The following is a 25,990-nucleotide window of genomic DNA, read 5'->3' as shown; positions in this document are numbered from 1 at the left end:
CGGGTGCTCACCGCAGCTTGTGCAGCTGGACAATGACACGGATGTGGTCATCTGAAAGGTCCATGTTGTAGAGCACAAGGGACATCAGACTGTCCTTCCACTGTGTTAGGAAAGTGGCATCACTTGTCTGGATGCCTGAGAGGTCCAAGGCGGCCAGGGAGTTGAGTGGCCGAAGCAGTGACTCTACGGGGATGCCGTCGATCATGCGGCCCAGGTTGAGGAAACGCAGGCGGCTGAAGCCCTCGAAGGTGAAGTCCTTGACCAGCACCTGGCAGGTGGGGTTGACCAGGCACTCATCCTCACAGCCGCCTGGGTTGTCCTCCTCATAGAAGATGTTGGCACAGCCGAAGAGGCTCAAGGACACCAGGCTGTGTCGGAAGCTGCGCAGTGTCTGCAGGCTCTTGGCGGACAGCTTCTCACAGTTGGTCAGGTAGAGCTCCACCAGGTCCTGGAGTAGCACAGCAGTCTCAACTCCTCTGCCTGCCCTGAGCCACCTCAGGCCTGGCTTCTGGGGGGTGGGCGGGGTCTCACCTGCTTGCGAATGGCTTCCAGGTCCTGGTCCTGCACCAGGTCCTCACGAAGGTGGATGCGAGTGAGCCGAGTACTACGGGGGTCTGAGAAGAGGCTGAAGAAAGTCTCGTGTGGCTCAAAAGTGCAGGCAGCACTGACCAGCTCTACATACCTTCGAGAGAAGCAAGCCTAGCTCAGCAAGTACCTAGGAGCTGGCCTGCCTCTGGAAGCCATATCACAGGCCTGGGGGCTATGACATCACCTAGGCAACTGCCACCTCTCTTCACAGCATCTGCTTATACTCTTGACTATCCATAGACCTCAGGGGATAGGAATGTAAGGGTGGTCTTCAGGGTGATCACCGGCAAGTCCCAAGCACTTCCTTCTAGCACTCTGCCTAAACACACACCTATAACCCACAACATGTGTCCCCTCTTCCGAGGCACGCCCCAACATACTGGGTGTGCACTGACCTCAGCCACACCACACCAAGTCTAGACTCTCCCTTAGTAGCCTCTGGTGCCTTATCATCCCCTTCCAGGGCAGGCAAATCAAGTAAAATGGTTTTGTGCTTACAGTCGCCTGTTGGGCAGAGTCTGAACTATCAGTGTAACCCTATCTAGCCAAGACAGCTGTTTGTTCATGAATCCTAGGCTAGCAGCTTAGAGAGATGGTCCAGCTGTTAAGAATACTTGTTCTTGCAGAGTATTGGTGTTTAGTTCCTAGCACCCACATGGTGGCTCTTTTAAAAATAAAAGAGGGCTGGAGAGATGGCTCATTGGTTAAGAGCACTGGCTGTTCTTCCAGAGTTCCTGAGTTCAATTCCCAGCAACCACATGGTGGCTCACAACCATTTGTAATGGGACCTGATGCCCTCTTCTGGTCTGTCTAAAGACATTATATTTATGTAAAATAAGTAAATGAATTGTCTCAAATGAAAAGACCCAGTTGGGGGGTGAGTGGGTTGCATACACCTTTAATCCTAGTACTTGGGAAGCAGAGGCAGGTGGATCTCTGGGCTGGAGGTCAGCCTGATCTATAGAGTGAGTTTCAGGTCAGCAAGGGCTACACAGAGAAACCCTGTCTTGAAAAACCAAAAAACTGGGCTGGCGAGATGGCTCAGTGGTTAAGAGCGCCGACTGCTCTTCCAAAGGTCCCGAGTTCAAATCCCAGCAACCACATGGTGGTTCACAACCATCATTAACGAAATCTGATGCCCTCTTCTGGAGTATCTGAGGACAGTGTACTTACATATAATAAATAAATAAATCTAAAAAAAAAGTCTTTAAAAAAAAAAAAAGCCCCTTGGGCTGGTGAGATGGCTCAGTGGGTAAGAGCACCCGACTGCTCTTCAGAAGGTCCAGAGTTCAAATCCCAGCAACCACATGGTGGCTCACAACCATCCGCAGTGAGATCTGGTGCCTTCTTCTGGAGTGTCTGAAGACAGCTACAAGTGTACTTACATATAATAAATAAATAAATCTTTTTTTTTTTTTTTTTTTTGGTTTTTCGAGACAGGGTTTCTCTGTATAGCCTTGGCTGTCCTGGAACTCACTTTGTAGACCAGGCTGGCCTCGAACTCAGAAATCTACCTGCCTCTGCCTCCCGAGTGCTGGGATTAAAGGCGTGCGCCACCACGCCCGGCTTAATAAATAAATAAATCTTTAAAAAAAAAAAAAAAAGCCCAAAAACCTGAAAAGAGGCAGGCACTGGATTGCACATCCTCAGCATCTGGCGGCCATAGCTAGGTGGATCACTGAGGTTGAGGCTAGACTGGTCTATAAAGTGAGTTTCAGGCCAGCCAAGAACAGTGCAATCCTCTTTGTTTAAAAAAAACAAAGCCGGGCGTTGGTGGCGCACGCCTTTAATCCCAGCACTCGGGAGGCAGAGGCAGGCGGATTTCTGAGTTCGAGGCCAGCCTGGTCTACAGAGTGAGTTCCAGGACAGCCAGGGCTACACAGAGAAACCCTGTCTCGAAAAACCAAAAAAAAAAAAAAACAAAAACAAAAACAAAAACAAAAACACAACCCAGAAACAAACCAAAAAAAGGAAGAAGGGGGAATAAGAAAGATCTGGAAGCTCTTGGCACTATGAAACGCATAGCATCGCAGATGCTAGGCTGCTTCCACCTGGGGAACCTTTCACACGTAACTGAACCTCCCCAGACTTTCCATCTATGAGATGCACTTGGCTCCGTGCTAGGCTGATAAAGGGTTTAGCCACATGCCTGGCCTACACTGAATGCTGAGAACACATCAGGAGCTTGTTTCCCTTGGTTCCTATCTGGCTGTGAAACTCTTTGATCCTGTGGTTTCCTGTTGGGGTAACTGGTAACTAAGCCTTCAGGAAGGACATGCACACTGTGCAGTGGGGACCTGTACAGGAGGCTGTACAAAGAGCACTTGCGTGAGTCAGTCTCTGATCACAGGTCTACTGTTCTGATCTTGACACAGTGTTTATGTGTACATAGTTTAGAGGTGCAGGCACAGGTGCGCGCACACACACGGAGCACATAGTGCCCCATGTACATGCAGGACTTTATAGTAACTTATCTCTCATCATGCACATGGTGCTTCACACACACACACGTTCTGTGCTGTGTAATCCTACATGTATACCCATTCCCTCATGTGTGCCCCTGTGCACACACACCAATGCACATGTAACCATATGTCTGGTAACACATTGACCCTCACAGCCACTCCCCCTTGCCTTGGTCTTCATCACCAGTTCAACTTCACCCCTCACATTGGGCTCCAACCCTGCCCAGTCCTGGGGAGACCCTTGCTCACTCATTGACCAGCTGGTCACAGATTTCACTGGGCAAGAAGATGTCTGGATGCAGCCGCAGGGTCTCCTTGTCCAGGAGGTAGCCCAGGGTGCCATCAAGATTCCGGAGACAGAAGTCAGTACAGAGGGCCATCAGGGACTCGGGCGTGTCGGACGCCATGCTGGGAGACGGCAGCAGTGGCCCACAAGGGCAACTATGGATTACCAATAATCACAAGATCATTGGCAGAGCCACAGCCTGGGAAGGAAAAAAGCAGCCAAATGAGATGCAGATAAGAACCTGTGTCTACTTCTTGAGTGGTGAAAGGGGAGCCCCATCCATCCATCACATTCAAATCAGGACCTTAAAATTTAGGCTGTACAAACCTGTAATCCCAGCACCTGGGAGGCAGATGCAAGAGGATCAGGAATTCCAGACTAGCCTGAGCTATAGATTGAGTCCCTTACTAAATAAAAAGTTGGAATATCATCCAGTCACAAAAAGTTCTCATATAACACTGGGTTGTGCTAACTGAGGAACCAATTATGAAGGTGACAACACAGTCCTTGGGCTGTGCAACCACAAAGGACAAGTCTACAGATGGAGGGAGGCCAACCTGGGGGACAGAGTGACCACTCCTGGTATGGACTTTCCTTTGGGAGTGTTGGCACTGTATCCACTGAAAACCATGGAACTGGATACTGCAAATGGTTGGATTGCGCCTCCTGTGAATTGCACTGAAATTGTTACTTTATAATGTAAAGTATGGATGGCTGGAGAGATGGCTTGCTGGTTAAGAGAATCATCTACTACTCTTGCATAGGCCCTGCATTCAATTCCCAGAACGTACATGGTACTAGAATTCCAATTCTAAGGGGATGCAGTGCTCACAAAGCTCAGCAAAGAAATCAGATCTCCTAGAACTCAGATTACAGATGGTTGTGAGCCACCATGTGGGAGATGAGACCCAAACCCAAGTACTCTGCAAGAGCAAGTGCTGTGAGCAACTGAGCCACTTCTCTAGCCACTCCCCCAAGATTTCTCTCTCTCTCTTTTTCTTTCCCCCTCCCCCCTTTTTTTAAATTAAATTTTTTTGGGGGGGTTGTTTTTGTTTTTTTTTCGAGACAGGGTTTCTCTGTGTAGCCCTGGCTGTCCTGGAACTCAGAAATCTGCCTGCCTCTGCCTCCCAAGTGCTGGGATTAGAGGCGTGCGCCACCACTCCTGGCCTCCCCTAAGATTTTTTTAACAGACCTCAAAATGCTAATCACAAGGGAGAAAAAGTTGAACTGGTATGCACTGGAGTGAAGAAATTTCTGTTCATATATATAAAAAAGTTAATTCCAAATACACGATAGGCCTAACGTAAAGGGTACATAATGACATAACAACAGGCAATGATTTCTCAGAAAGACACTGATGGACTGAGCTTGCAATGCGCCTGCAATCCCAGCCTTTGGGAAAGCTCTCTACCCTACCTTAAAATAGAGGATCAAGCCAGGCGTGGTGGCGCACACCTTTAATCCCAGCACTTGGAAGGCAGAGGCAGGCAGATTTCTGAGTTCGAGGCCAGCCTGGTCTACAAAATGAGTTCCAGGACAGCCAGGGCTATACAGAGAAACCCTGTTTTGGAAAAAAAAAAAATAGAGGATCAGTTCAAGCCTAGGTAGCATAATGGAGATGGGGGAAGGAAGGGGGACTGAGGGGAGGAAGGAGGAGGAAGAGAAGGGAGCCACAGACTACAAAGCATATCTGGCCCTTCCTCTGCGTGGACCCACAGCTGTCTTCACTGTGAACATTCGCATGTATATTAAACATCAGGAAAGAGATTTAAAAATGCATGGCACCAGCCAGGCATGGTGGTGCAGAGGCAACATCTGTCGTCCAGGAGGAGAGGTGCAGCACACACACCAGCGTAAAGGCAGGCAGGAGACCAGCACAGGTACCTCCTTCAGGACGGCTGCCTCCATCAGCATCAGCAGAATGCACACCAACCCACAATGAGATGCCTTTTCCCACAGCCAGCCAGCTCTACTGCAGATACCAGGCCCTGGTGAAGATACGGATGCTGGTGGGACTATAAAGCAGTGTGACTCGAGCAGTAACTGGAGATGCTCAACAATATTGACTGATGCTGAGCGGGAATGTGCTTTCAAGGTTCAGCAAATCTGCCTACAGGACCATACCCAACAGAGGTGCTGTGTGAGTGTGCAAACAGAGCCAGTGCGATGGCTTGGGGGTAAAGGTGTCTGCCATGTAAGCCTGCAGACCTGAGTTCAAGCCCCAGAACACACAGTGGAAGAGACAACAGACACCCAGAAGTTGTCTTCTGATCCTTACAGGGCTGTGGCAGTCCATACCTACACTCTCACACATACCTACACTCTCACACATAGCTACACTCTCACACATACCTACACTCTCACACATAGCTACACTCTCACACATACCTGCACTCTCACACATACCTACACTCTCACACATACCTGCACTCTCACACATACCTGCACTCTCACACATACCTGCACTCTCACACATACCTGCACTCTCACACATACCTACACTCTCACACATAGCTACACTCTCACACATACCTGCACTCTCACACATACCTACACTCTCACACATACCTACACTCTCACACATACCTGCACTCTCACACATACCTACACTCTCACACATACCTACACTCTCACACATAGCTACACTCTCACACATAGCTACACTCTCACACATAGCTACACTCTCACACATACCTACACTCTCACACATACCTACACTCTCACACATAGCTACACTCTCACACATACCTACACTCTCACACATAGCTACACTCTCACACATACCTACACTCTCACACATAGCTACACTCTCACACATACCTACACTCTCACACATAGCTACACTCTCACACATAGCTACACTCTCACACATACCTACACTCTCACACATACCTGCACTCTCACACATAGCTACACTCTCACACATACCTACACTCTCACACATACCTACACTCTCACACATAGCTACACTCTCACACATACCTACACTCTCACACATAGCTACACTCTCACAGATACCTACACTCTCACACATACCTACACTCTCACACATACCTACACTCTCACACATACCTACACTCTCACACATAGCTACACTCTCACACATACCTACACTCTCACAGATACCTACACTCTCACACATAGCTACACTCTCACACATAGCTACACTCTCACACATACCTACACTCTCACACATACCTACACTCTCACACATAGCTACACTCTCACACATAGCTACACTCTCACACATAGCTACACTCTCACACATACCTACATTCTCACACATAGCTACACTCTCACACATAGCTACACTCTCACACATAGCTACACTCTCACACATAGCTACACTCCCACACATACCTACACTCTCACACATAGCTACACTCTCACACATACCTACACTCTCACACATACCTGCACTCTCACACATAGCTACACTCTCACACATACCTACACTCTCACACATACCTACACTCTCACACATACCTACACTCTCACACATAGCTACACTCTCACACATACCTACACTCTCACACATACCTGCAGTCTCACACATACCTGCACTCTCACACATACCTACACTCTCACACATACCTACACTCTCACACATAGCTACACTCTCACACATAGCTACACTCTCACACATAGCTACACTCTCACACATAGCTACACTCTCACACATAGCTACACTCTCACACATAGCTACACTCTCACACATAGCTACACTCTCACACATAGCTACACTCTCACACATACCTACACTCTCACACATAGCTACACTCTCACACATACCTACACTCTCACACATACCTGCACTCTCACACATAGCTACACTCTCACACATACCTACACTCTCACACATACCTACACTCTCACACATACCTACACTCTCACACATACCTGCACTCTCACACATAGCTACACTCTCACACATAGCTACACTCTCACACATAGCTACACTCTCACACATAGCTACACTCTCACACATAGCTACACTCTCACACATACCTACACTCTCACACATAGCTACACTCTCACAGATACCTACACTCTCACACATAGCTACACTCTCACACATAGCTACACTCTCACACATAGCTACACTCTCACACATAGCTAGTAATAAATAAAACTTTGAAAACACACTAGATGTTGAAAGCAGTATCCTATGTGAAGGCCTCCAGAAGAAGAGACCCTTGAATGTCCACTGACATCGCAGGGGATAATAACAGTAAATTCACTGCCACACAGCACTGAGAACACAGTCAGCCACTTGGATGACCCTTACAGTGTAACAGGAAGGAGTCAGAAGCAAGAGGACACTGTGTTTGCTCCAGGCGTGCTCCCTTCTGCTAATACATAGGAGGTCTATGTTGGGACAGGCCTGCGTCATTGGCAAGGATGTGTGTATGTATGTACACTTGAGGGGAGTTTCTGAGTGCAGATGGACTTTGGGTCTTTCCTCTCCACGGACTCACAGGTTGTCTCCACTGTGAGTTGTCTCACAGTGGAGAATACTAGAATTCTATAAAGAATTCCAAAATACTAGAATACTCACATGCATACTAGAATTCTATAAAGAGATTAAAAGTGGTTAGTGCCAGCCAGGCGTGGTGGCACACACTTTTAGTCCTAGAACTTGGGAGGCAGAGGCAGGTGGTTAACTATGAGTTCAACGCCAGCTTGGTCTATACAGAAAGCTCCCACCAGCCAGGACTACACAGAGAGAACCAATCTCAAACAGCAAACCAAAACATTGGGACTAATCAAAGGGATCCATACTTGTAAGAGATCTGGATGCATTCCAGTGCTAAGCAAGTTAATATAGTGTCAACAATGGCTGCAGAACTGAGCCTTCATATTACACTTAGGTGAACAAGAAACAGTTCCTCCAGGTTGGAGTGCATACTGATCTTGCAGAGAACCTAAGCTTGGCTCTGTGTGAGTACTATACTATGTATATAAACACCTTGAGCATCTGTGGATTTTGGTACCCAACCCAGTCTTCAACTCAGTCCCTTGTGATACTGAACTTAAGTGTTCTGGAGATGTAGTACAGCCCATGCTTACCACATAGGAGATTTGGAATGAATTCCCAACATCTACCCAAAAGCACAAGTGCTATGGTCAGACAGATAGGTCTGTGTTCTGACTCCACTCCATAATTTACTGGTAAACAATGTCACTTCTCCAGACCACAGTGTCCTCCGCTGGAAAACACGAGGATGATAACTCTCCTCCAGGGCTGGAGGAGTTGAGGAGATAGTGCTGCTCACAGCACACAGTGCGTGAGCTCTGGGCGTGGGACAGATAAGGAAGTGCGAGCTCAGAGACTCAAGGCTACTCTGTACAAACTGGTGTCTGGCTCCGTCCTTACAGCAGCAGTTCTCAACCTGTGCGTCTTGACCCCTTTGGGAGGGTGGAATGATTCCTTCACAGGTTATAAGACCATTGGAAAGCATAGATATTTATATTACAGTTCATCATAGAAGCAAAATTACAGTTATAAAGTAACAATGAAAATTATTTTAAAATTGGGGGTTACCACAAGAGGAACTATATTTAAGGGTCACAGCATTAGGGAGGTTGAGAACCACAGCCTTGGAGGAAGGTTCCAATGGGGTATGGGCTTAGCTTCCATGTCCACTCCTGAGCCCTTTAAGCTACTCTGGACAGGAGGCAAGAGACAACATTGCCTGCACTGGGGACGCTGAGATAGGAGGATGACTAGTTCAGGACCAACCTGAGCAACTTAGCAAAGCCCCATATTAATAAAATAAAAATGGGGGCTGGAGAGGCGGCTCAGTGGTTAAGAGCACTGGCTGAGCCAGGCAGTGGTGGCACATGCCTTTAATCTCAGCACTTGGAGGCAGAGGCAGGTGGATTTCTGAGTTCAAGGTCAGCCCGGTCTACAGAGTGAGTTTCAGGAAAGCTAGGGCTACACAGAGAAACCCTGTCTCAAAAAAAAAAAAAAAAAAAAAGGGGGGGGGGGAGAGGGGCTCTGGCTGTTCTTCCAGAGGACTTAGATTCATTCCCAGCACCTACATGGCAGCTCACAACTGTCTGTAACTCCAGTTCCAGGTGATCTGACATCTATCTATCTATCTATCTATCTATCTATCTATCTATCTATCTATCTATCTACCTATCTATCTATCTATCTATCTATCTATCTATCTATCTATCTGTGTGTGTGTATACATATACATATATGTGTGTGTGTATGGTTAATACATGGAGCTGGGAGAATTAAAGGCATGGGCCATTATGCCCTAAAACTAACTTACATTTCGTGTGTGTAGGGGGGAGATACATGCTCACAGAACAGGCACACATGGAGGCCAGAAGAGAATGCCAAAACCCTAAGAGCTGGGGTTTGAGGTCACTGCAAGCTGCCTGATGCAGGTGCTGGGAACTGAACTCAGGTCTCTGTAAGAATAGTATGCACTTTAAAACAACAGTTATTTTTTCTTAGCTGTGCTTATGTTATTTGAGATGTGTGAGTGTTTTCCCTGCATGTATGTTCATGGACTACATGCCTGCCTGGTGCTTGAAGGCAAAAGATGCCATGGCACCCCTGGAACTGGAGTTACGGGTGTTTGTGAGACACTATGTGGTACTGGGTCGCAAACAAGTACTCCTAACTGCAGCGCCAGCTCTGAGGCCCTGGTATTTTGACTTTTCTTTTTCTTTTTTCTTTTCTTTCTTTCTTTCTTTCTTTCTTTCTTTTTTTTTTTTTTTTTTTTTTTTTTGAGACAGGGTTTCTCTGTATAGCTCTGGCTGTCCTGGAAGTCACTTTGTAGACCAGGCTGACCTCAAACTCAGAAATCCACCTGCCTCTGCCTCCTGAGTGCTGGGATTAACACGCCCGGCCTTCTTTTTTTCTTTAAAAGCAGCTATTAGGATTGCCACAGCCACCTTTAGCCACGCTGCTCTCACTTCTATGTCAAGTAAGGTCTGTTCTCCCTAGACCCAGGCCTCCCACACAACCCATGCTTCACCCGGCGCAGTGGAAATGTAACACTCTGGGGATGGCACAAATGGATTACTTGGACAGCCCTAAGACCTTCCTCACTTGCAGACCCCTCAAGCCTGGCCTTCGGCCTGCTGACATCAGAGGGAGCAGCATAGTGAGGCCAGCCCTGCTGGGGACCAGCTTTCCAGCTTCCTCAGTTCCTGGACCCTCTCTAGCTTACTCCCTCCACAGGATGGCAAGAGCCCCAGGCCTGCTCACCTTACTTGTAACCCTCCATCTGCTAGGACTGTCCAGTTCCAACTAGTTAGTATCTTGCTTCTACAAAGTGTGAACTAAGCCCTCTTACAGAGTCCATTCTTCCATCCCAATGTCTAGGGAGGCCTACCCCACGAGGAGGCTCTTGCTGAGGCTCCCCTGGGCCCAATCCAGGTGCCAGTTTATTTCTCGTGTCTTTGGTAAACTGAGGTCAGAGGCCATGCTGCCTGCTCCTTTTATTTTCTTTCTTTCTTTGTTTTGGCCGGGCGTGGTGGCGCACACCTTTAATCCCAGCACTTGGGAGGCAGAGGCAGGCAGATTTCTGAGTTCAAGGCAAGCCTGGTCTACAAAGTGAGTTCCAGGACACCCAGGGCTATACAGAGAAACCCTATCTTGAAAAAAAAAAATCTTTGTTTTGTTTTGTTTTTTGAGTCAGATTCTCTGTGTAGCCCTGGTTGTCTTGGAACTCAATCTGTAGACAAGGCTAGTCCTGCAAGCTGACTGTTCCTGTAGTAATTATGGACCTAGCAATGAGCTACTAAGGACACAGGTTCTATAATGAGCAAACCAGACAAGGTCCTGCCTCTATAAAACATTCTGGCACTAGAAAGAGACAATCAGCTACCTAAAAAGAACCCAGATACAGTCACATCTCACGAACAGTGCTCTGAACGACAGGGGAAGGGCCCATGTCACTCTGAGTTGGAGCATCAGGGAAGGTCTGACATTTTAGCTAAGACCACAGAGATGAGCCCTAGCTAGCTCTGAAGATTGTAGGAAGACACGTGCAATGGCTGAGAGCTTGGGGTACAGAGGATGCAGGCACTGAGAGTCCAGATCCATGGCTCCTGGGAAATGAACACAGTTGGTACTGAATACTAAGCTCGGGGGCTTGGGGAAAGGGAAGTTTCAACAACAAACACCATGGCAGGAGCCACAGTGGACTGGCAGGATGTGATTCTCATGAGGCTGAGAGTGAGTTCACTGTCCCCAGAATACTGCTGAATCCCTATGGGCCACGGCAGAACCTTGTGCCTGGCTGGGAAAGAACTGCCTTTTCTGCAGGGCTGACCCCCGGCCCCAGGTAGCTACCCTGCTCTAGCTGGGCTGCACACATGGAAGGGACACCATAATACCAGTTGCCCAAGTCACCAAAGGCCTCCATAGAACAGACTGGTGGATGGTGCCACCTGTGTTCACCTCCAGGAGCCGACCCTACAGCTCTGAAGGGGTCAGGGGTATGGGAGATCTGGGTGAGCTGGGGAGGAAGGAGCTGCCCTCATTGGAACCAAAGTCTAGAGGCTCACGACACCCTACCACTCCACCCCTTGGAGCCTTTAACTGCCTTCCAACTCTCAAGGCAGGTTCCAGCCATCTGGAATTCTGGCAACTGGAGACAGTTTGGACTCTGATATTGCTAGACTACCAGAGGAGAAGAACCCCATGTCTCTTTTCTTACAGGCCCTTTAAGACATGCTGGGGGAAGGGCAGTGGAAGAAAAGATGGAGAAAAACAACAGCAGCCCAGGCAGCCACCCTCGCTGTGCTGTACCACCTCCATCCTCTGTGCTTCCTGAGGGATACCCAGCTCTTCCAGAATTTACTTCCTACAGTTTCTTATTTAAACCAGCCAAACATCACAGCCCAGTACTCTGCACCAATAGAGACCCATTCATTTGCATAACAATTTGTCTATGACCCTCCCCCCCAGCTGCCAGCTCCAGAGGACAGACTGGCGGCTTGCACACACCCCCACATCCTCTGTGCCTACTAGTGCCTGGCATTTAGGCGGAACAAAGGTTTGCTGTTGCCAGTATCACCTCACGATGGCACTCTGAGGTAGAGACTGCTAGTCACTTGCTGAAGACTACACGGAGAACCATAAGTCCCACAAAAGAAGCCTGAGATGACAACTCTGTAAATCTAAAGTGCTCACCAACCACACTGTTCCATTCATCCAGCCAACCAGCTAGAGAGAGAGTTAGCTGAGCATGGTGATGCACACCTTTAGTCTGAGTACTTGGGAGGCAGAGGCAGGTGGGTCCCTCTGAGTCTGAGGCCAACCTGGTCTACAGAGGGTTCCAGGGCATCCAGGGCTGTTACACAAAGAAACCCTGTCTCAAAAAAACACAAAATAAAAATAATAAATGAATGAGAGAGTAACCAATGTTCAGAGGAGGAAGCAAGGGACCACAGCCACATCTTGACACCGAGGAAGAGAGACTCTGGGGAGCCAGGGGAGCCAAACCTTGGAGCAGCGCCCATCCAGTGAAAGGTTAACCCATGAGCTCTGGGAACCCTCTTTATAGAGGTTGAATGCCTTCCAGGAAGGAATAGGTCCCAGGCTGGAGATTAGGGACAGAACGCTGCTGTGATGATAGTCCAGACAAGTGTCAGGGGACTCTCGGGGACAGAGGTGCAGGTGAGGTTAGAGACAGATGTCTATAGAGTCGATGCCTGCAGGTCACTGCTGGGAAGACACAGAATGGGGGAAGACTGCACATGCCCAGCATGCTGCTGGTATCTCTCCTGATAAAGAAACAATGCACACACACTGAGGAAGGACAGAACACTGGGGCAGGCTGCTTGGGTTCTGCTTGTGTAGTCAAACTTCCTAGTGCCTACACTGCTCAGCCCTGGATACCCACTGGCTCCCTTCATCCTTCCAGGAGGCAGGGATCGATCTACAGTCTGCAGGTGTGGCATCTGAGGCTGTGTGCCAAGCAGTCTGCACAGTCTGTACATAGATATGCGCTCTCCACTCAGTAGGTCAGACCTGGGGTTTCCAGCTTTCCAGGTCTGTTCTCGGAGGTGCCGCCTACAGCGACTTAGGCAAGCCTCATTTTCTCTTCTCTGCCATTAGTACCTCCTTACAACTCCAAGCATCCTTGAGTACTGACCACAGATGATCTGGTTTTCTGGTAATGATTCTATGGGTACCATGGACCAGGGCTAGAAGCTTCCTAAAAGTAGGGACAGTGCACAAGTCACAGGACCTCCATTGTATATTAAAGAGCACATGTTGGGCTAGCTGGGATCCTCCCGTATGTCTCTCCATCTCTGGGATTATCAGTGCATGTCAGCAGATGGCTTCTGTATATGGGTGCTGGGGATTGAACTCGGGTCCATGTTTGCAAGCATGCTTACAGTCTGAGCCATATCCCTAGGACTTTGCTCACTTCTGAAGCCAGAAACCCAGCTCTAGTAAATGAACCAGGTTTGATGTTGGTCCCCAAAGAGTTGACTCCATAGTGGTTTCTGAGCTCACATTCCTGGATTCAAGAATTCCAGCAGTGAGGCTAACAAAAACACCCACCAAAGGCAAGACCGTAAGATGCTCAGTGGTTAGTGCTGCCGAGACTGAAAGCCTGCATTCAGCCTCGGGCCCCTCGTGGTGGAAAGAGAACAACTCTTATAAATTGTCCTCAGGCCTCCACAAATGTGCTGTGGTACTTCACTAAGTAACTATTAAATGCAAACGAACACCTGAAGGCAAAGAGTACCCCTGTGCATGTGGCCCTAGATGCCCCTGCACAAACCCAGTGGCATGAATGGTAACAGCAAGTGTTCTTCACCACTGCGAGCATGAGTGAAGGATAAACTCTTCTCTGACCAGTTTCATCCTACCACTCTCTCCAGGGCCAGCAGGGGCAGGAGGACACCATTCTCTGCGTAAAGCAGGGAAACCCGAGGTTCAGAAGGAGCAACAGATTCGCGTAACTATATACAATAAGCTGGCAGCAGAACTGTGCTAGGCCCTGGCTCACCACAGTGCTAGTCTGGGGTTCTGGTCAGAGAAGCTTTCTCCACCATTGAGGTTCCTGTCTTCTAATCACTGACTTTACACATTTACATGTTACTTAATTTTGTGCTGCATGGGGTGGGCCCCAGGGGTTTATGGACGCTAGGCAAGTGTTCTATCACTCAGCCATAGCCTCTGCCCCTTGGCCTTGCATTTTCAAATCCTCTGGCCCTGCTCAGCCAATAGCACAGGCCTGATGATGTAGTCAGTTCAAGGCGTGAGAAGAAGATCTGGAGTTGTTCTCCTCAAAAGCTGCAGATTTCCAGCCTGTGCCAGGTGCCTTCAAGATCCACAGCCTCTACCTGAAGTTTGATCACACACTCAGTGCCACAGATAGGTCCAACACGGTTCTTTTCCAATCTGTCTGGAAGACATCGTTTTGCTTATATTATGTTACAGAATGGGGATATTCAGGGCTTGATTTTAAAAGTCCTTTTTGGGTCAGGCATGGTGGTACACACATATAATCTGATGGAACTGTATCAGGAGGCAGTTGCAGGTCAAGCTCTATGAATTCAAGACCACATAGCAAGATTGAAGCCAGCCTTGTCTACATGAAACTGCCTATAAATAAATAAATAAATAAATGTATGCATGTATGTATGTATGTATGTATGGGCCATCAGCTCGAGTTGGTGGCTCCTATTTGCAGTCCTAGCCTTTAGGATGCTGAGGAGAACTGCTGAGTTCAAGCTCAGTCTGGATTCCACAGGCAGTTGCCAGTCTCATTACAGAGTGAGAACTTGTCTAAACAAACACAACAATCAAGGCCAAGGTCACAGATACCCCGAAGAACAGACCATTACTTTTACCAGTGAATGGTGTCATAAAGTTCTACTTAGCTTCCCCCAGTATTCCTACAAATCCTATGAGCCAGGGGAGTCAGACAGACCTGGTGATGCCACCAGCTGATGCTAGAAAGAAGGGCTGCAGGACTGTGTCGTGGGTGGATCCCTCCTGTCATGTCCCACACTGCCACACATGCACCCTGTAGCTTAGCAGTCCTATTCTACAGATGGAAAGACCGAGGCAGAAGGTCACTTGCTCACATTCTAACTACGAGGAAACAGTAATGTGACATGAGTTTCCCTCAGAAATCTTTTAATTTCTGCCATGGATGTTCAGTACAGACAGCAAGAGGGCACTTAAAACACAGGGCTGAAGTACATTAGTCATTTGTCACCTCAGACAGTTTTGATTCTTCTCCAACATTTCAAAAATTACAAATCAACCCTGCATCACAAGCCAGTCCCTAATATGTTCCCTGAGGTTATTTCTTCTCACTTGATTTCCTTGCCACCCACTCTGCCTCCTTCATTCGGACCCAAGCCGGTTCTCTTGCCACCAGATGTAATGACTTTCTACCTCACTCATCTCTGCTCAGACAGAAACCTCATTAGAGACCTTCCCTGACCATTCTATACAGAGGTCCCAGTCTCTGCTTCGTGACACCTATTACTATCGAACATGTTGTTCGTTTATTTACTGAATAAGGCAAAGCACAGCGACCCTTCATACCTAACAAGAACCTCTTGGTCGAAGCATAGCTTCTGTGACCCCCTTTCAATGCTATCTCCTCCGGTCACTCTAACTTGAAGCCTATAGAAAACCATTCTGTCAGAAACATCATTGAGTTAGCTTTTCCCAGGCACCACTACCCCCAACCCTCCGCTCCCCCTCCCGTCTCTGTCACACACACAAGGCACAAGCAAACCCGGGAGAGCTTTGGTTAAAGAGCAGCTAAATCTACCCAGAGCTAGCCAGAGCGGTCAGTTTTAGTTTCACCTCACCTATGGGAGCCACTGATCTTCAGCAAGCCCACCCGCTCTTTTCCGACCCTGTTGCACTATCTTGTACCTTGGCATCGCATTTTAGGAGCTGATCCAGGAGCCAAGCCATCCCTAAGCTTTTAAGTAGCACGGCTTCGGGGGGGTTGGGAAGAGACCTAAACTCATCCAACAGGTAGGAGGGGCAGAAGCTGGCCTCCTAAGCCCTACGTTGAGCCCCCATTTTGCAAGGGCGAGCGTCGTTCTCATTCTAGAGAGAGCTCAATTTTCAAGGCAAAATCCTCAGACCTGGGTAGCAGGCGACGAGCGCCATCCCACCACTGGCCTGTGGTGGACCTCTGCAAGGAGTCGCAGCGACAATGCTTAGACCCTGAGACAGGGTGAAGAAAAGGATGCAGGTACGTCTCTTGGCTCGGCATTTAGGACGTACCCTAGGAGGGGGCGGCCCTCAACGGGGAGACAGGATGCTTCGCAGGCTTACAAGCGGAGGCTGCGGCCCGGGGGAATCGGCGGCCAAAGCGCCGCAGGAGGTCGGATCCGGTCCGGGTCCGGGTCGGCGGGGCGGGGCCGGGCAGGGCGGGAATGCTGTGACCGGAGCCCCGGACTGAGGCCGTTCCCTTGCCCTCGGGCCGCCGGCTGCGCTGAGGGCCGCCGGCTGCTTGGCTCCGGGCCCAGCCCCTCCCCCCGATCCTGTTCCGAAGGCTTGGAGAGCCTGTGGCTGCGGGTGTGCTGTCAACAAAGCGTCACTTCCGGGCCGCCCCTTAGCAGCATAGGAGGGGTTCTCTCGTCTTGTCCCGCCGCGAACGTGGGCGGCGACGGCTGAAGGTTCCGGGCTCTCTGGGCTGCTCCTGCCCAAGCTGAGGCCCGAGTCCCCCCACGTTAGCCTCCAGGGTTCCTTCTAGCGAGGGGCTAGCTCGCAGGAGCAGGTTCAGGACAGGATTGACTCCATCTTACCTAGTTAGTGCTGACTCACCCGGTGCCCAACCCAACGTCTTTTGGGCGGTCTCTACGCAGCCACCACATTGCCCCTCAAAATGTGCTCCTCCTTCTTTCCTTCACGAAAAGGGCCATTCACTCAGGAGCTGTCAGATAGCAGGAGTGTAGCTGTTCTTGGCCACTGCGTCTTCTTCTAATCACCAAAGATCTCTTAACAGTTGTTTCTCTCTTCCTCCAATAGTGCCCTACTGTCCATTTTTTCTTTCAAAAATATTATTTTTAATTATGTATATAAGTGTGTATGTGCTTATGCACGTGACGGCAGCTGCCTGCTGGGGACAATAGCCCCGGAACCCATGAAGCTGAAGTTACAGGTAGTTGTAAGCCCCACAAACGTAGGAACCGAACAAGCTCTCTAGTCTATACTTCCTTTTCATTTTAAGATTTTTTTTCCCATTTATTTATATGTGTGCATGCATATGCACATGTGCAGGAGATCAGAGAACTGTTCGCTGGAGAGGTTTCTCTACACCATCCACGTTGGTTCCAGGGATCGAGTTCGGTCCTCACCACACTTGTACCAAGCACCCTTACATGCTGGGCCATCTCACTGGCCCCATCACTATTTCTTCTCCCGATTTCTACCATAGCCTCCGAAAACAAATCCCTTCGTTCCTTCTGCAGTCTCACAATCAGGGCATCCAGACTTTTCCTCTACCTTCTCTCCTTACCCAGCCCCTCAGTAAATTGTTTCCTTCTGGGCTCCTGTCCAGAACATTCACAGTTGAAATCAGTGTGGGCTCTTTGCATCTCTGTCATTCTAAGTTCAAACAATCAGGCAGTAGGCTTAAACATTTTTCTTACTGCCCTCCACATCTGGTAAACTAACAACACTTTTTGCTTGAGGGATGCCCTGGAGTGAGGTTAGAGAGAAAGAAGGGAGGGGATGTGGAGGCTCAAACCCAGGTCCTGTGGCAGACAGGAATTCTACCATTGAGCGATTTTCTTTTCCAACACACACACACACACACACACACACACACACACACGATACATACACCTTAATCTTAGCACTCAGGAAGCAGAGATAGGCAGATTCTGTTAGTTTAGCTAGTTCCAGGACAGCCAAAACTACACAAAAACAACCATGTCTCTAAAACAAAAAACAAATAAAACAAGAAAAGGAGGGAAAAAAAAAAAAAAGAAAGTAGATACCTTAAGTAGGAAAGTAAATAACTCAAAATAGGTTCAGGAAGTCCCCAAAACTAACCAGATTCACTAAGACCCTCCCTGCCAGAGTAAAGAATAAAAAGTTGAGAGTTCTTAGACAAGCTGAGCTGCAAAGAAGATACTGAGACCAGGCCAGCTACACGGAAGAAGAGGAAACGAGCTGCGCTGCCTACGAGAGATTTAGACCAGAGTCAGGTGGGAAGTACACTTCCCAGTCTGTTTAGCTCTCTGCAGACTATGCTCTGTGCTATAGGTTTCCAGCTTTTGTGAACTGTCATCTCCGCAGAGATGTGCCTTGGTCATGCCCCTGTCTTTGAGTCATTTCTGTTCCTGTAAGTAATACCAATAAAACTCACTAGCTCACCAAACTGGACTGTGGTGGTAAATTTGGTCTGTCTTGAGTTCCCTATCCGGGGTGAGTAGACATGCATGTTGTCAACTTTCTAGGAAAAATTTTGTCACATAACACCCTGTGTATGGCAATCCTAACTCAGCAATGCATTGAAACAATTCTACATGCACTGTCTTAGTTTAGGGTCACTATTGCTGTGAGGAAACACCATGACCAAAAGCAAGTTGTGGAGGAAAAAGTTTATTGGGCATACACTTGTCCATCATAGTCTTTGAAGGAGGTCAGAGCAGGAACTCAGATGGCAGAAGCCTGGAGGCTGGAGTCCATGCAGAGGTCATGGAGGTCACTTGTATGCTCATCTTTGTTTGAGGCAGGATTTCTCTGTGTAACTCTGTCTCACACTGTAGGCCAGGCTGGGGTTAAACTCAGAGATCACCTGCCTCTGCCTCCCATGCACTGGGGTTGAATGTGTGCACAAGTGGGCTGATACATCTAAGTATTTTTTAAAGATTTATTTATTTATTATATGTAAGTACACTGTAGCTGTCTTCAGACACCCTAGAAGAGAGCATCAGATCTCATTATGGATGGTTGTGAGCCACCATGTGGTTGCTGGGATTTGAACTCAGGGCCTTTGGAAGAGCAGTCAGTGCTTTTACCCACTGAGGCATCTCCCCAGCCCACATCTAAATTTTTATGGAGGCATTTTCTCAGTGGAGGTTCCCTCCTTTCAGATGACTCTATCCTGTGTCCAGTTAACATTAAACCAGCCAGTAAAATGACCAAGTGAGATTTATTCCTGGAATTCAAAGATGGGGTTAATCTTTTTTTTGTTGTTGTTTTGTTTTTTTTTTTTTTGTTTTGTTTTGTTTTTTGAGACAGGGTTTCTCTATGTAGCCCTGTCTGTCCTGGAACTCACTCTGTAGACCAGGCTGGCCTCGAACTCAGAAATCCGCCTGCCTCTGCCTCCCAACTGCTGGGATTAATGGCATGCACCACCATGCCCGGCTTTAGGGGTCAATTATTCTAATACAGGGCATTGACATAAGAAGGAGAAAAGCACCTTTAATCCCAGCACTTGGGAGGCAGAGGCAGGTAGATTTCTGAGTTCGAGGCCAGCCTGGTCTACAAAATGAGTTCCAGGACAGCCAGGGCTATATAGAGAAACCATGTCTCAAAACAACAACAACAACAACAACAAATCACAAAAACAGTCAAGAGCAGTGTCTGCTCTTCTAGAGGCACTGAGTTCAACTGTCAGCAACTACATGGTGGCTCATAGCCATCTGAACTGGGATATGATGCCCTCTTCTGGTGTATCTAAAGACAGTGGCAGTGTACTCACATATATAAAATCAATAAAATCTTAAAAAAAAAAAAAGATTCAGGCTGGAGGGTCCCACCCTGTCTGGCTGTGATCCCAGTACTTGGGTAGAAGCAGGAGGATCACCTAATGTTATTCCAGGACATACTTGGCTACATAGAGGTCACTCCAGGCTACCTAATAGCCTGCTCTTCTGAGTTTGAGGCTAGCCTGGTCTATATAGAGTTTCTGACCAGTCATGGTTATATAATAAGACATTGTCTCAAAAAACAAGCCAAACGCCAGGCATGGTGACACATGCCTTTAATCCCAGCACTCAGGAGGAAGAGGCAGGTAGATTTCTGAGTTCGAGGTCATCCTGGTCTACAAAGTGAGTTCCAGGACAGCCAGGGCTTTACAGAGAAGCCCTGTCTCGAAAAAGAAAACAACAACAACCAAAACCAAAACAAACAAACAAAAAACAAGCCAAACAAACAAAACTCCTTAGTTAAGTTGGGACAGAAAAAAATTCATAATATCATGAAAGCCAAAAAAAAAAAATCAGAGTTGACACAATATTGTGAAAAATGGTAAGTTTTTACTCTGTGATCAGGGAAAAGGGAAAGATGCCCTCTTCTGTCTACTCAACACAGGATTACACATATTTGTATCTGGTGTTGGTTACTTTGTGGGTTCTTCTTTCTTCCACCCTTCTCCCCTTCTGCCCCCCCCCCCCAACACTAGATAACAGAAAAAAGGATAGAGAGGAAAGGAAAGAGATCCCTGAATAAAGTCAGGGAAGCAACATTATCATTTTTTTTTTTTTTGGTTTTTCGAGACAGGGTTTCTCTGTATAGCCCTGGCTGTCCTGGAACTCACTTTGTAGACCAGGCTGGCCTCGAACTCAGAAATCCGCCTGCCTCTGCCTCCCAAGTGCTGGGATTAAAGGCGTGCGCCACCACCGCCCGGCGCAACATTATCATTAAGGAGCCTACTGACTAGGGGTAGTGAGTGCCTGGGGGCAAGTTTGATCTTTGCTGTCAGGGTATCTAATTTCTTCTTGTTTCTTTCTGAACAATTACTTAACAAACCACAACCCACCATGCCTCTCTGGGCCCTAGCATTTATTTATTTTATTTTATTTTTTTGGTTTTTTGGAGACAGGGTTTCTCTGTGTAGCCCTGGCTGTCCTGGAACTCACTTTGTAGACCAGGCTGGCCTCGAACTCAGAAATCCACCTGCCTCTGCCTCCGAAGCGCTGGGATTAAAGGTGTGCGCCACTATGCCCGGCGGGCCCTAGCATTTATATATCCTCTGAAAAGTCCCTAGAATTCCAAACTTTGCACCATTACAGAAACTCTCTGCAGCTGGCAAAAGCACGCCATTGCTAGAGCACCAGGCAAATCATAGTCAGCGTCTGTGGTCAGTGCGAGGCAGCCCCACATCCACACCCGGGGTTAAAACAGAAACGCATTCTTATAATCTTTCTGTAGATTTTTTTTTTTTTTAAAGATCTACCTATTTATTATGTATACAGCATTCTACCTGCATATATACTGAAGGCCAGAAGAGGGCACCAGATCTCATTATAGATGGTTGTGAGCCATCATGTGGTTGTTGGGAATTAGACTCAGGAAGAGCAGCAGCCAGTGCCTTTAACCACTGAGCCATCTCTTCAGCCCCTATTTCTGTGTTTTTAAAGAATCCAAAATTGCCATTATACATCCTCAACAGCATAGATTTTTTTGTTTTTTCGAGACAGGGTTTCTCTGTGTAGCCCTGGCTGTCCTGGAACTCACTCTGTAGACCAGGCTGACCTCGAACTCAGAAATCTGTCTGCCTCTGCCTCCCAAGTGCTGGGATTAAAGGTGTGCACCACCACTGCCCGGCTAAAATCATAGATTTTTTTAAAAAGAAGGGAAGAGAGAAAGAAAGAAAGAAAGAAAGAAAGAAAGAAAGAAAGAAAGAAAGAAAGGCAAGTTGGTAATCCTTATTTCACAACATGTGAGCGCTGAGAAGTAAATCCAATGAGATTGTAAGATACGATAGAATAGAAAATCTGTTGATTGTTTTGTACACTAGAACAACCTGAAAATATTTAAAAGTATGATGGGTTTGTCAGTGCATGATTTTGATCTAGGAGGCAGAGACAAGAGGATCTCTGTGAGTTTGAGACCAGCCTGGCATATATTGCATGAATAGATACATAGATAGATAGATAGATAGATAGCTCTTATTAAATGATATTTTTGTGGGCCAGGCATAGATAGTGACACATGCCTTTTTATCCAAGCACTCCTGAAGCAGAAGCAGGCATATCTCTGTAGGTTCAAGGCCAGCCTGGTCTACATAACAAGTTCTAGAAGTGCCATGGGGGAGGGGTAGCTGTCAGTTCAGATGCCAAAGGTTGATGTTGGATATCTTCTTCAGTCACTGTTTTTGGGGACAGGTTTTTCACTATCCCTGGAGGTATTTGACTCTGAGTTTGCCACAACTGCAGATTTCACATGGGTGCTGGGGGCCTAACTCGGCAGCTGAGGCTTGCTGGGCAGACAGGCAGGCACTTTACAGGGGGCTTCCTCTCCATCCTGCCACAGAGGCATAGCTTGGTTCTGGAAACCTAACTGGGTGGCAAGGGATTGAAGAAAGGACAGGCAAACACTCAGAAAAGCTAGAACTGGGAGAACAGAGCAGCGGCGATGCATACTAACCTGGAACTCAGCTGTTCTATTATGCATCGCACAAGGAAAGGAAGTCCACGGATGAACCTCACCTGTACTGGGAAGATTGGGAAGGCTCTACTGTTCCTGTGTGTGTCAGGGATGCGTTCCTGACAACAGAATTCATGCCCATGTCTACAATCCACATTCACTTGGGGCTTTTTCAGCTCTCCACAATAGCACAAAAGGGAACAAGAGCAACATTTTACTCGGAGGGGGTGTGCGTGTGCATGTGGAGAGCAAAGGTTACCTTGCAGGGCTGAATTTTGTCCTTCCAAGAGCAAAACATTTAAGAACACATTTACAGGCTGGAGAGAGGGCCTAACAGTTTAAAGTGCCTGTTGTTCTTCCTGGCGATCGATCGATGAGGGAAGGTTCAGTTCCCAGTACCCAATGGCAGTTCACAATCATCTGTAACTTCAGTTCCAAGGGATCCAGTGCCTTCTTCTGACTTCCTTAGCACCAACCATGTATGTGGTGCACATGCATGCATGCACGAAGGCAAAACACTCATACAAATAAAACTAAAAATATAAAAATTAGCCAGAGAAGTGAAAAAAAAAAAACCCTTATGAACTAAAATCTACAAACCACAGCTGAAGGAAATTAAAGACACATTAATGGAAAGTCACCCATGCTCACAGGCGGGACAGCTCAGCGCGTTAGGATGACATTATTACCCAAATTGATCTACAAAGTAAATAAAATTCTTCCCAAACTCTTAACAGCAGCTTTAAAAAAAAAAAAAAAGAAAGAAAAAAAAAAAAGGGCTGGAGAGATGGCTCAGTGGTTAAGAGTACCGACTGCTCTCCCAGAGGTCCTGAGTTCAATTCCCAGCAACCACATGGTAGCTCACAACCATCTTTGATGGGATCCGATGCCCTCTTCTGGTGTGTCCAAAGACAGTGAAAACTTATCAGGCATTGTGGGGTGTGCTTGTAATACCAGAACAGGGGAGGCAGAGACCTGAGTATCAAGAATTCAAGCTAACCTTTGCTATATAGTGAATTTGAAGTCTCCTGAACTACCAGAGACCCTGTCTCAAAATAACCAATAAAGGATGGAGGAAGGGAGGGAAGAAGGAAAGATTCACCTCAAGCAGGGCATTGTAGTGGTGGCACACGCCTTTACTCCTAGCACTCAGGACACAGAGGCAGGAGGCACATCTATGGGTTCAAGGCCAGCCTGCTCTACAGAGTGAGTTCCAAGACAGCCAGGGCCACACAGAGAAACCCAGTCTCAAAACCAAGACAAAACAAAGCAAAAAGAAAGGAAAAAGAAAGATTGAAAGACTCACCTCATATGGAATATCAAGGTTCAAGAAAAAAAGAGCAAACTTGAAAGGGTGAACAGAGCTGGTGGTGAGTCCAGACCGCAGTGAGAGCAGAGAGAGCAGGACAGCCAGTGGGTAAGAGCGTGGCTGCTCTGATGTGGAATGCACGGCTGCTCTCCAGCACCCACAGCGTCTCACCACCACAGTAACTCCAGCTCCAGGGGATCTCATGCCCTTGTCTGGCTTCACCAGGCACAGGCATGCATGTGGCACACAGACATACATGTAGATAAACACTTATATACATACATAGAAATAATAAAATAAAAAATAATAAAAGTAGTAAGTTTGGGTGTCAAATTAACAAAGGGTGGTTGTGGTGGTTTGAATAGGAATGTCCCCCAGACTCATGTGTTTGAATGCTTGGCCACAGGGAGTGACACTGTTAGGAGATGTGGCCTTATTGAAGGAAGTATGTCACTGTGGACATGGACTTAGAGGCCTTATATATGCTCAAGCTAGGACCTGTGTGTCTCAGTCCCCCACTGCTGCCTGCTGATCAAAATGCAGAACCCTCAGCTTCTCCAGCACCATGTCTGTCTGCATGCTACCATGAAGATAACTGACAAAACCTCTGAATCTGTAAGCCAGCCTTAGTCATGGTGTCTCTTCCCTGCAATAGAAACCCTAAGACAGTGGTGTTGTGATGATTAATTTTGATTATCTAATAAATTAGACTAAAAAAATTCTAAAGGACCAGATTGTGGTGGCTGATGCCTTTAATCATCCCAGCACTGGGAAGGCAGAGGCAGGCAGATCTCTTGAGTTTGAAGGCAGCCTGATCTACAAAGCAAGTTGCAGGACAGCTGGGCCTGCACAGAGAAACACTATCTCAAAAAAACAAGAGAAGTAGAAGAAAAAAAGACAAAGACAAGGGAGGAAACTCCAGGCAGGTGTAGATACAGATAGTTGCAAGGTGCCATGTGGGTGCCAAGAGTGAACCTAGGATCTCTGAAGAGCAACAAGTGTACTTAACTGCTGAGCTATCACTCCAGACTTGATCTCTGTGATTATGGCTCAAGATGTGAGCTGTTGCCTTGCTGCTTCTGCCTCCAAGGATGGCCTGCTGCTGTGCCTCCCTGCTATGATGGTTATGGACTGCGATCCCTTCGGAACCATGATTCTAAAGAAGCCTTATTTTCCCCTCTAGAACTTGTCTTGGTCATGGTTTTTCACAGCAAGAGAAAAGTGAAGAAGTTGGTACAAGGACTGGGGTGTTGCTGCGACAAACCTGACAATGTTTTTTGGAGGAATATGAGAGGCTTTCGGACTTTGGACTAGAAAAGCCTATACCTGCTTTACTGGCCAGCAGAGTCTTAGCAGACAGGAACATGAGTGCAAGGGGAGTTGAAAAGTCACACTCTTGCAGGGCAGCGGTGGCACACGCCTTTAATCCCAGCACTTGGGAGGCAGAGGCAGGTGGATTTCAGAGTTCGAGGCCAGCCTGGTCTACAGAGTGAGTTCCAGGACAGCCAGGGCTACACAGAGAAACCCTGTCTCAAAACAAACAAACAAACAAATAAAGAAAAGAAAATTCACACTCTCCAACATTAGTCTTCACTGGCTGTTGGGAAAAATTAAGAACTAAGTGCAGTTACGAGTGTGTGTGTGTGTGTGTGTGTGTGTGTGTGTGTGTGTGTGGAAACTTGAGGATTTCTGATATCTTGATTTTTCCTCTACTTTTTCTTTTACTTTTTTTCTTTACTTTTTAATTTAAGTGTTTATCTAATTTTATTTATTTATTTATTTATTTATTTATTTATTTATTTATTTTGAGGCAGGGTTTCTTTATGCTCTGGCTATTCTGGAGCTCATTGGGTAGCCTGAAAATCGATCTGTAGACCAGGCTGGCCTTGAACTCACAGAAATCCACTTGCTTCTGCCTCTTGAGTGCTGGGATTGAAGGCATGCAACATAACAACCAGTTCTCTCTCTCTCTCTCTCTCTCTCTCTCTCTC

At 47.4% G+C, this 25,990-nt stretch overlaps 1 protein-coding gene across 6 annotated transcripts in view; it reads right to left on the bottom strand.

Annotated features, from left to right (window-relative positions):
• Positions 1–17,043, bottom strand: part of Zer1 (zyg-11 related cell cycle regulator) — a 31,127-nt gene extending 14,084 nt beyond the window's left edge. The window contains exons 1-4 of one of the 6 annotated variants that reach the window (XM_029474033.2): positions 16,589–17,043; positions 3,303–3,538; positions 532–682; positions 12–448 (exon numbers count right to left, since the gene is read on the bottom strand). In XM_029474033.2, the coding sequence (XP_029329893.1) occupies positions 12–448; positions 532–682; positions 3,303–3,460 (746 nt within the window). In that variant the 5' untranslated portion in view covers positions 3,461–3,538; positions 16,589–17,043. Of the gene's footprint in view, positions 1–11; positions 449–531; positions 683–3,302; positions 3,539–16,228; positions 16,249–16,588 lie in introns of those variants that run through there. The other 5 variants (XM_021155501.3, XM_021155500.3, XM_085835047.1 and 2 more) reach the window with 5 other exon arrangements.
• Positions 17,044–25,990: the final 8,947 nt, after the last annotated feature.

Source organism: Mus caroli, unplaced genomic scaffold, assembly GCF_978045245.1.
Source record: "Mus caroli unplaced genomic scaffold, Mus_caroli_1 scaffold_2, whole genome shotgun sequence".
Taxonomy (NCBI): domain Eukaryota; kingdom Metazoa; phylum Chordata; class Mammalia; order Rodentia; family Muridae; genus Mus; species Mus caroli.
This window is presented reverse-complemented; position numbering and strand designations above follow the sequence as displayed.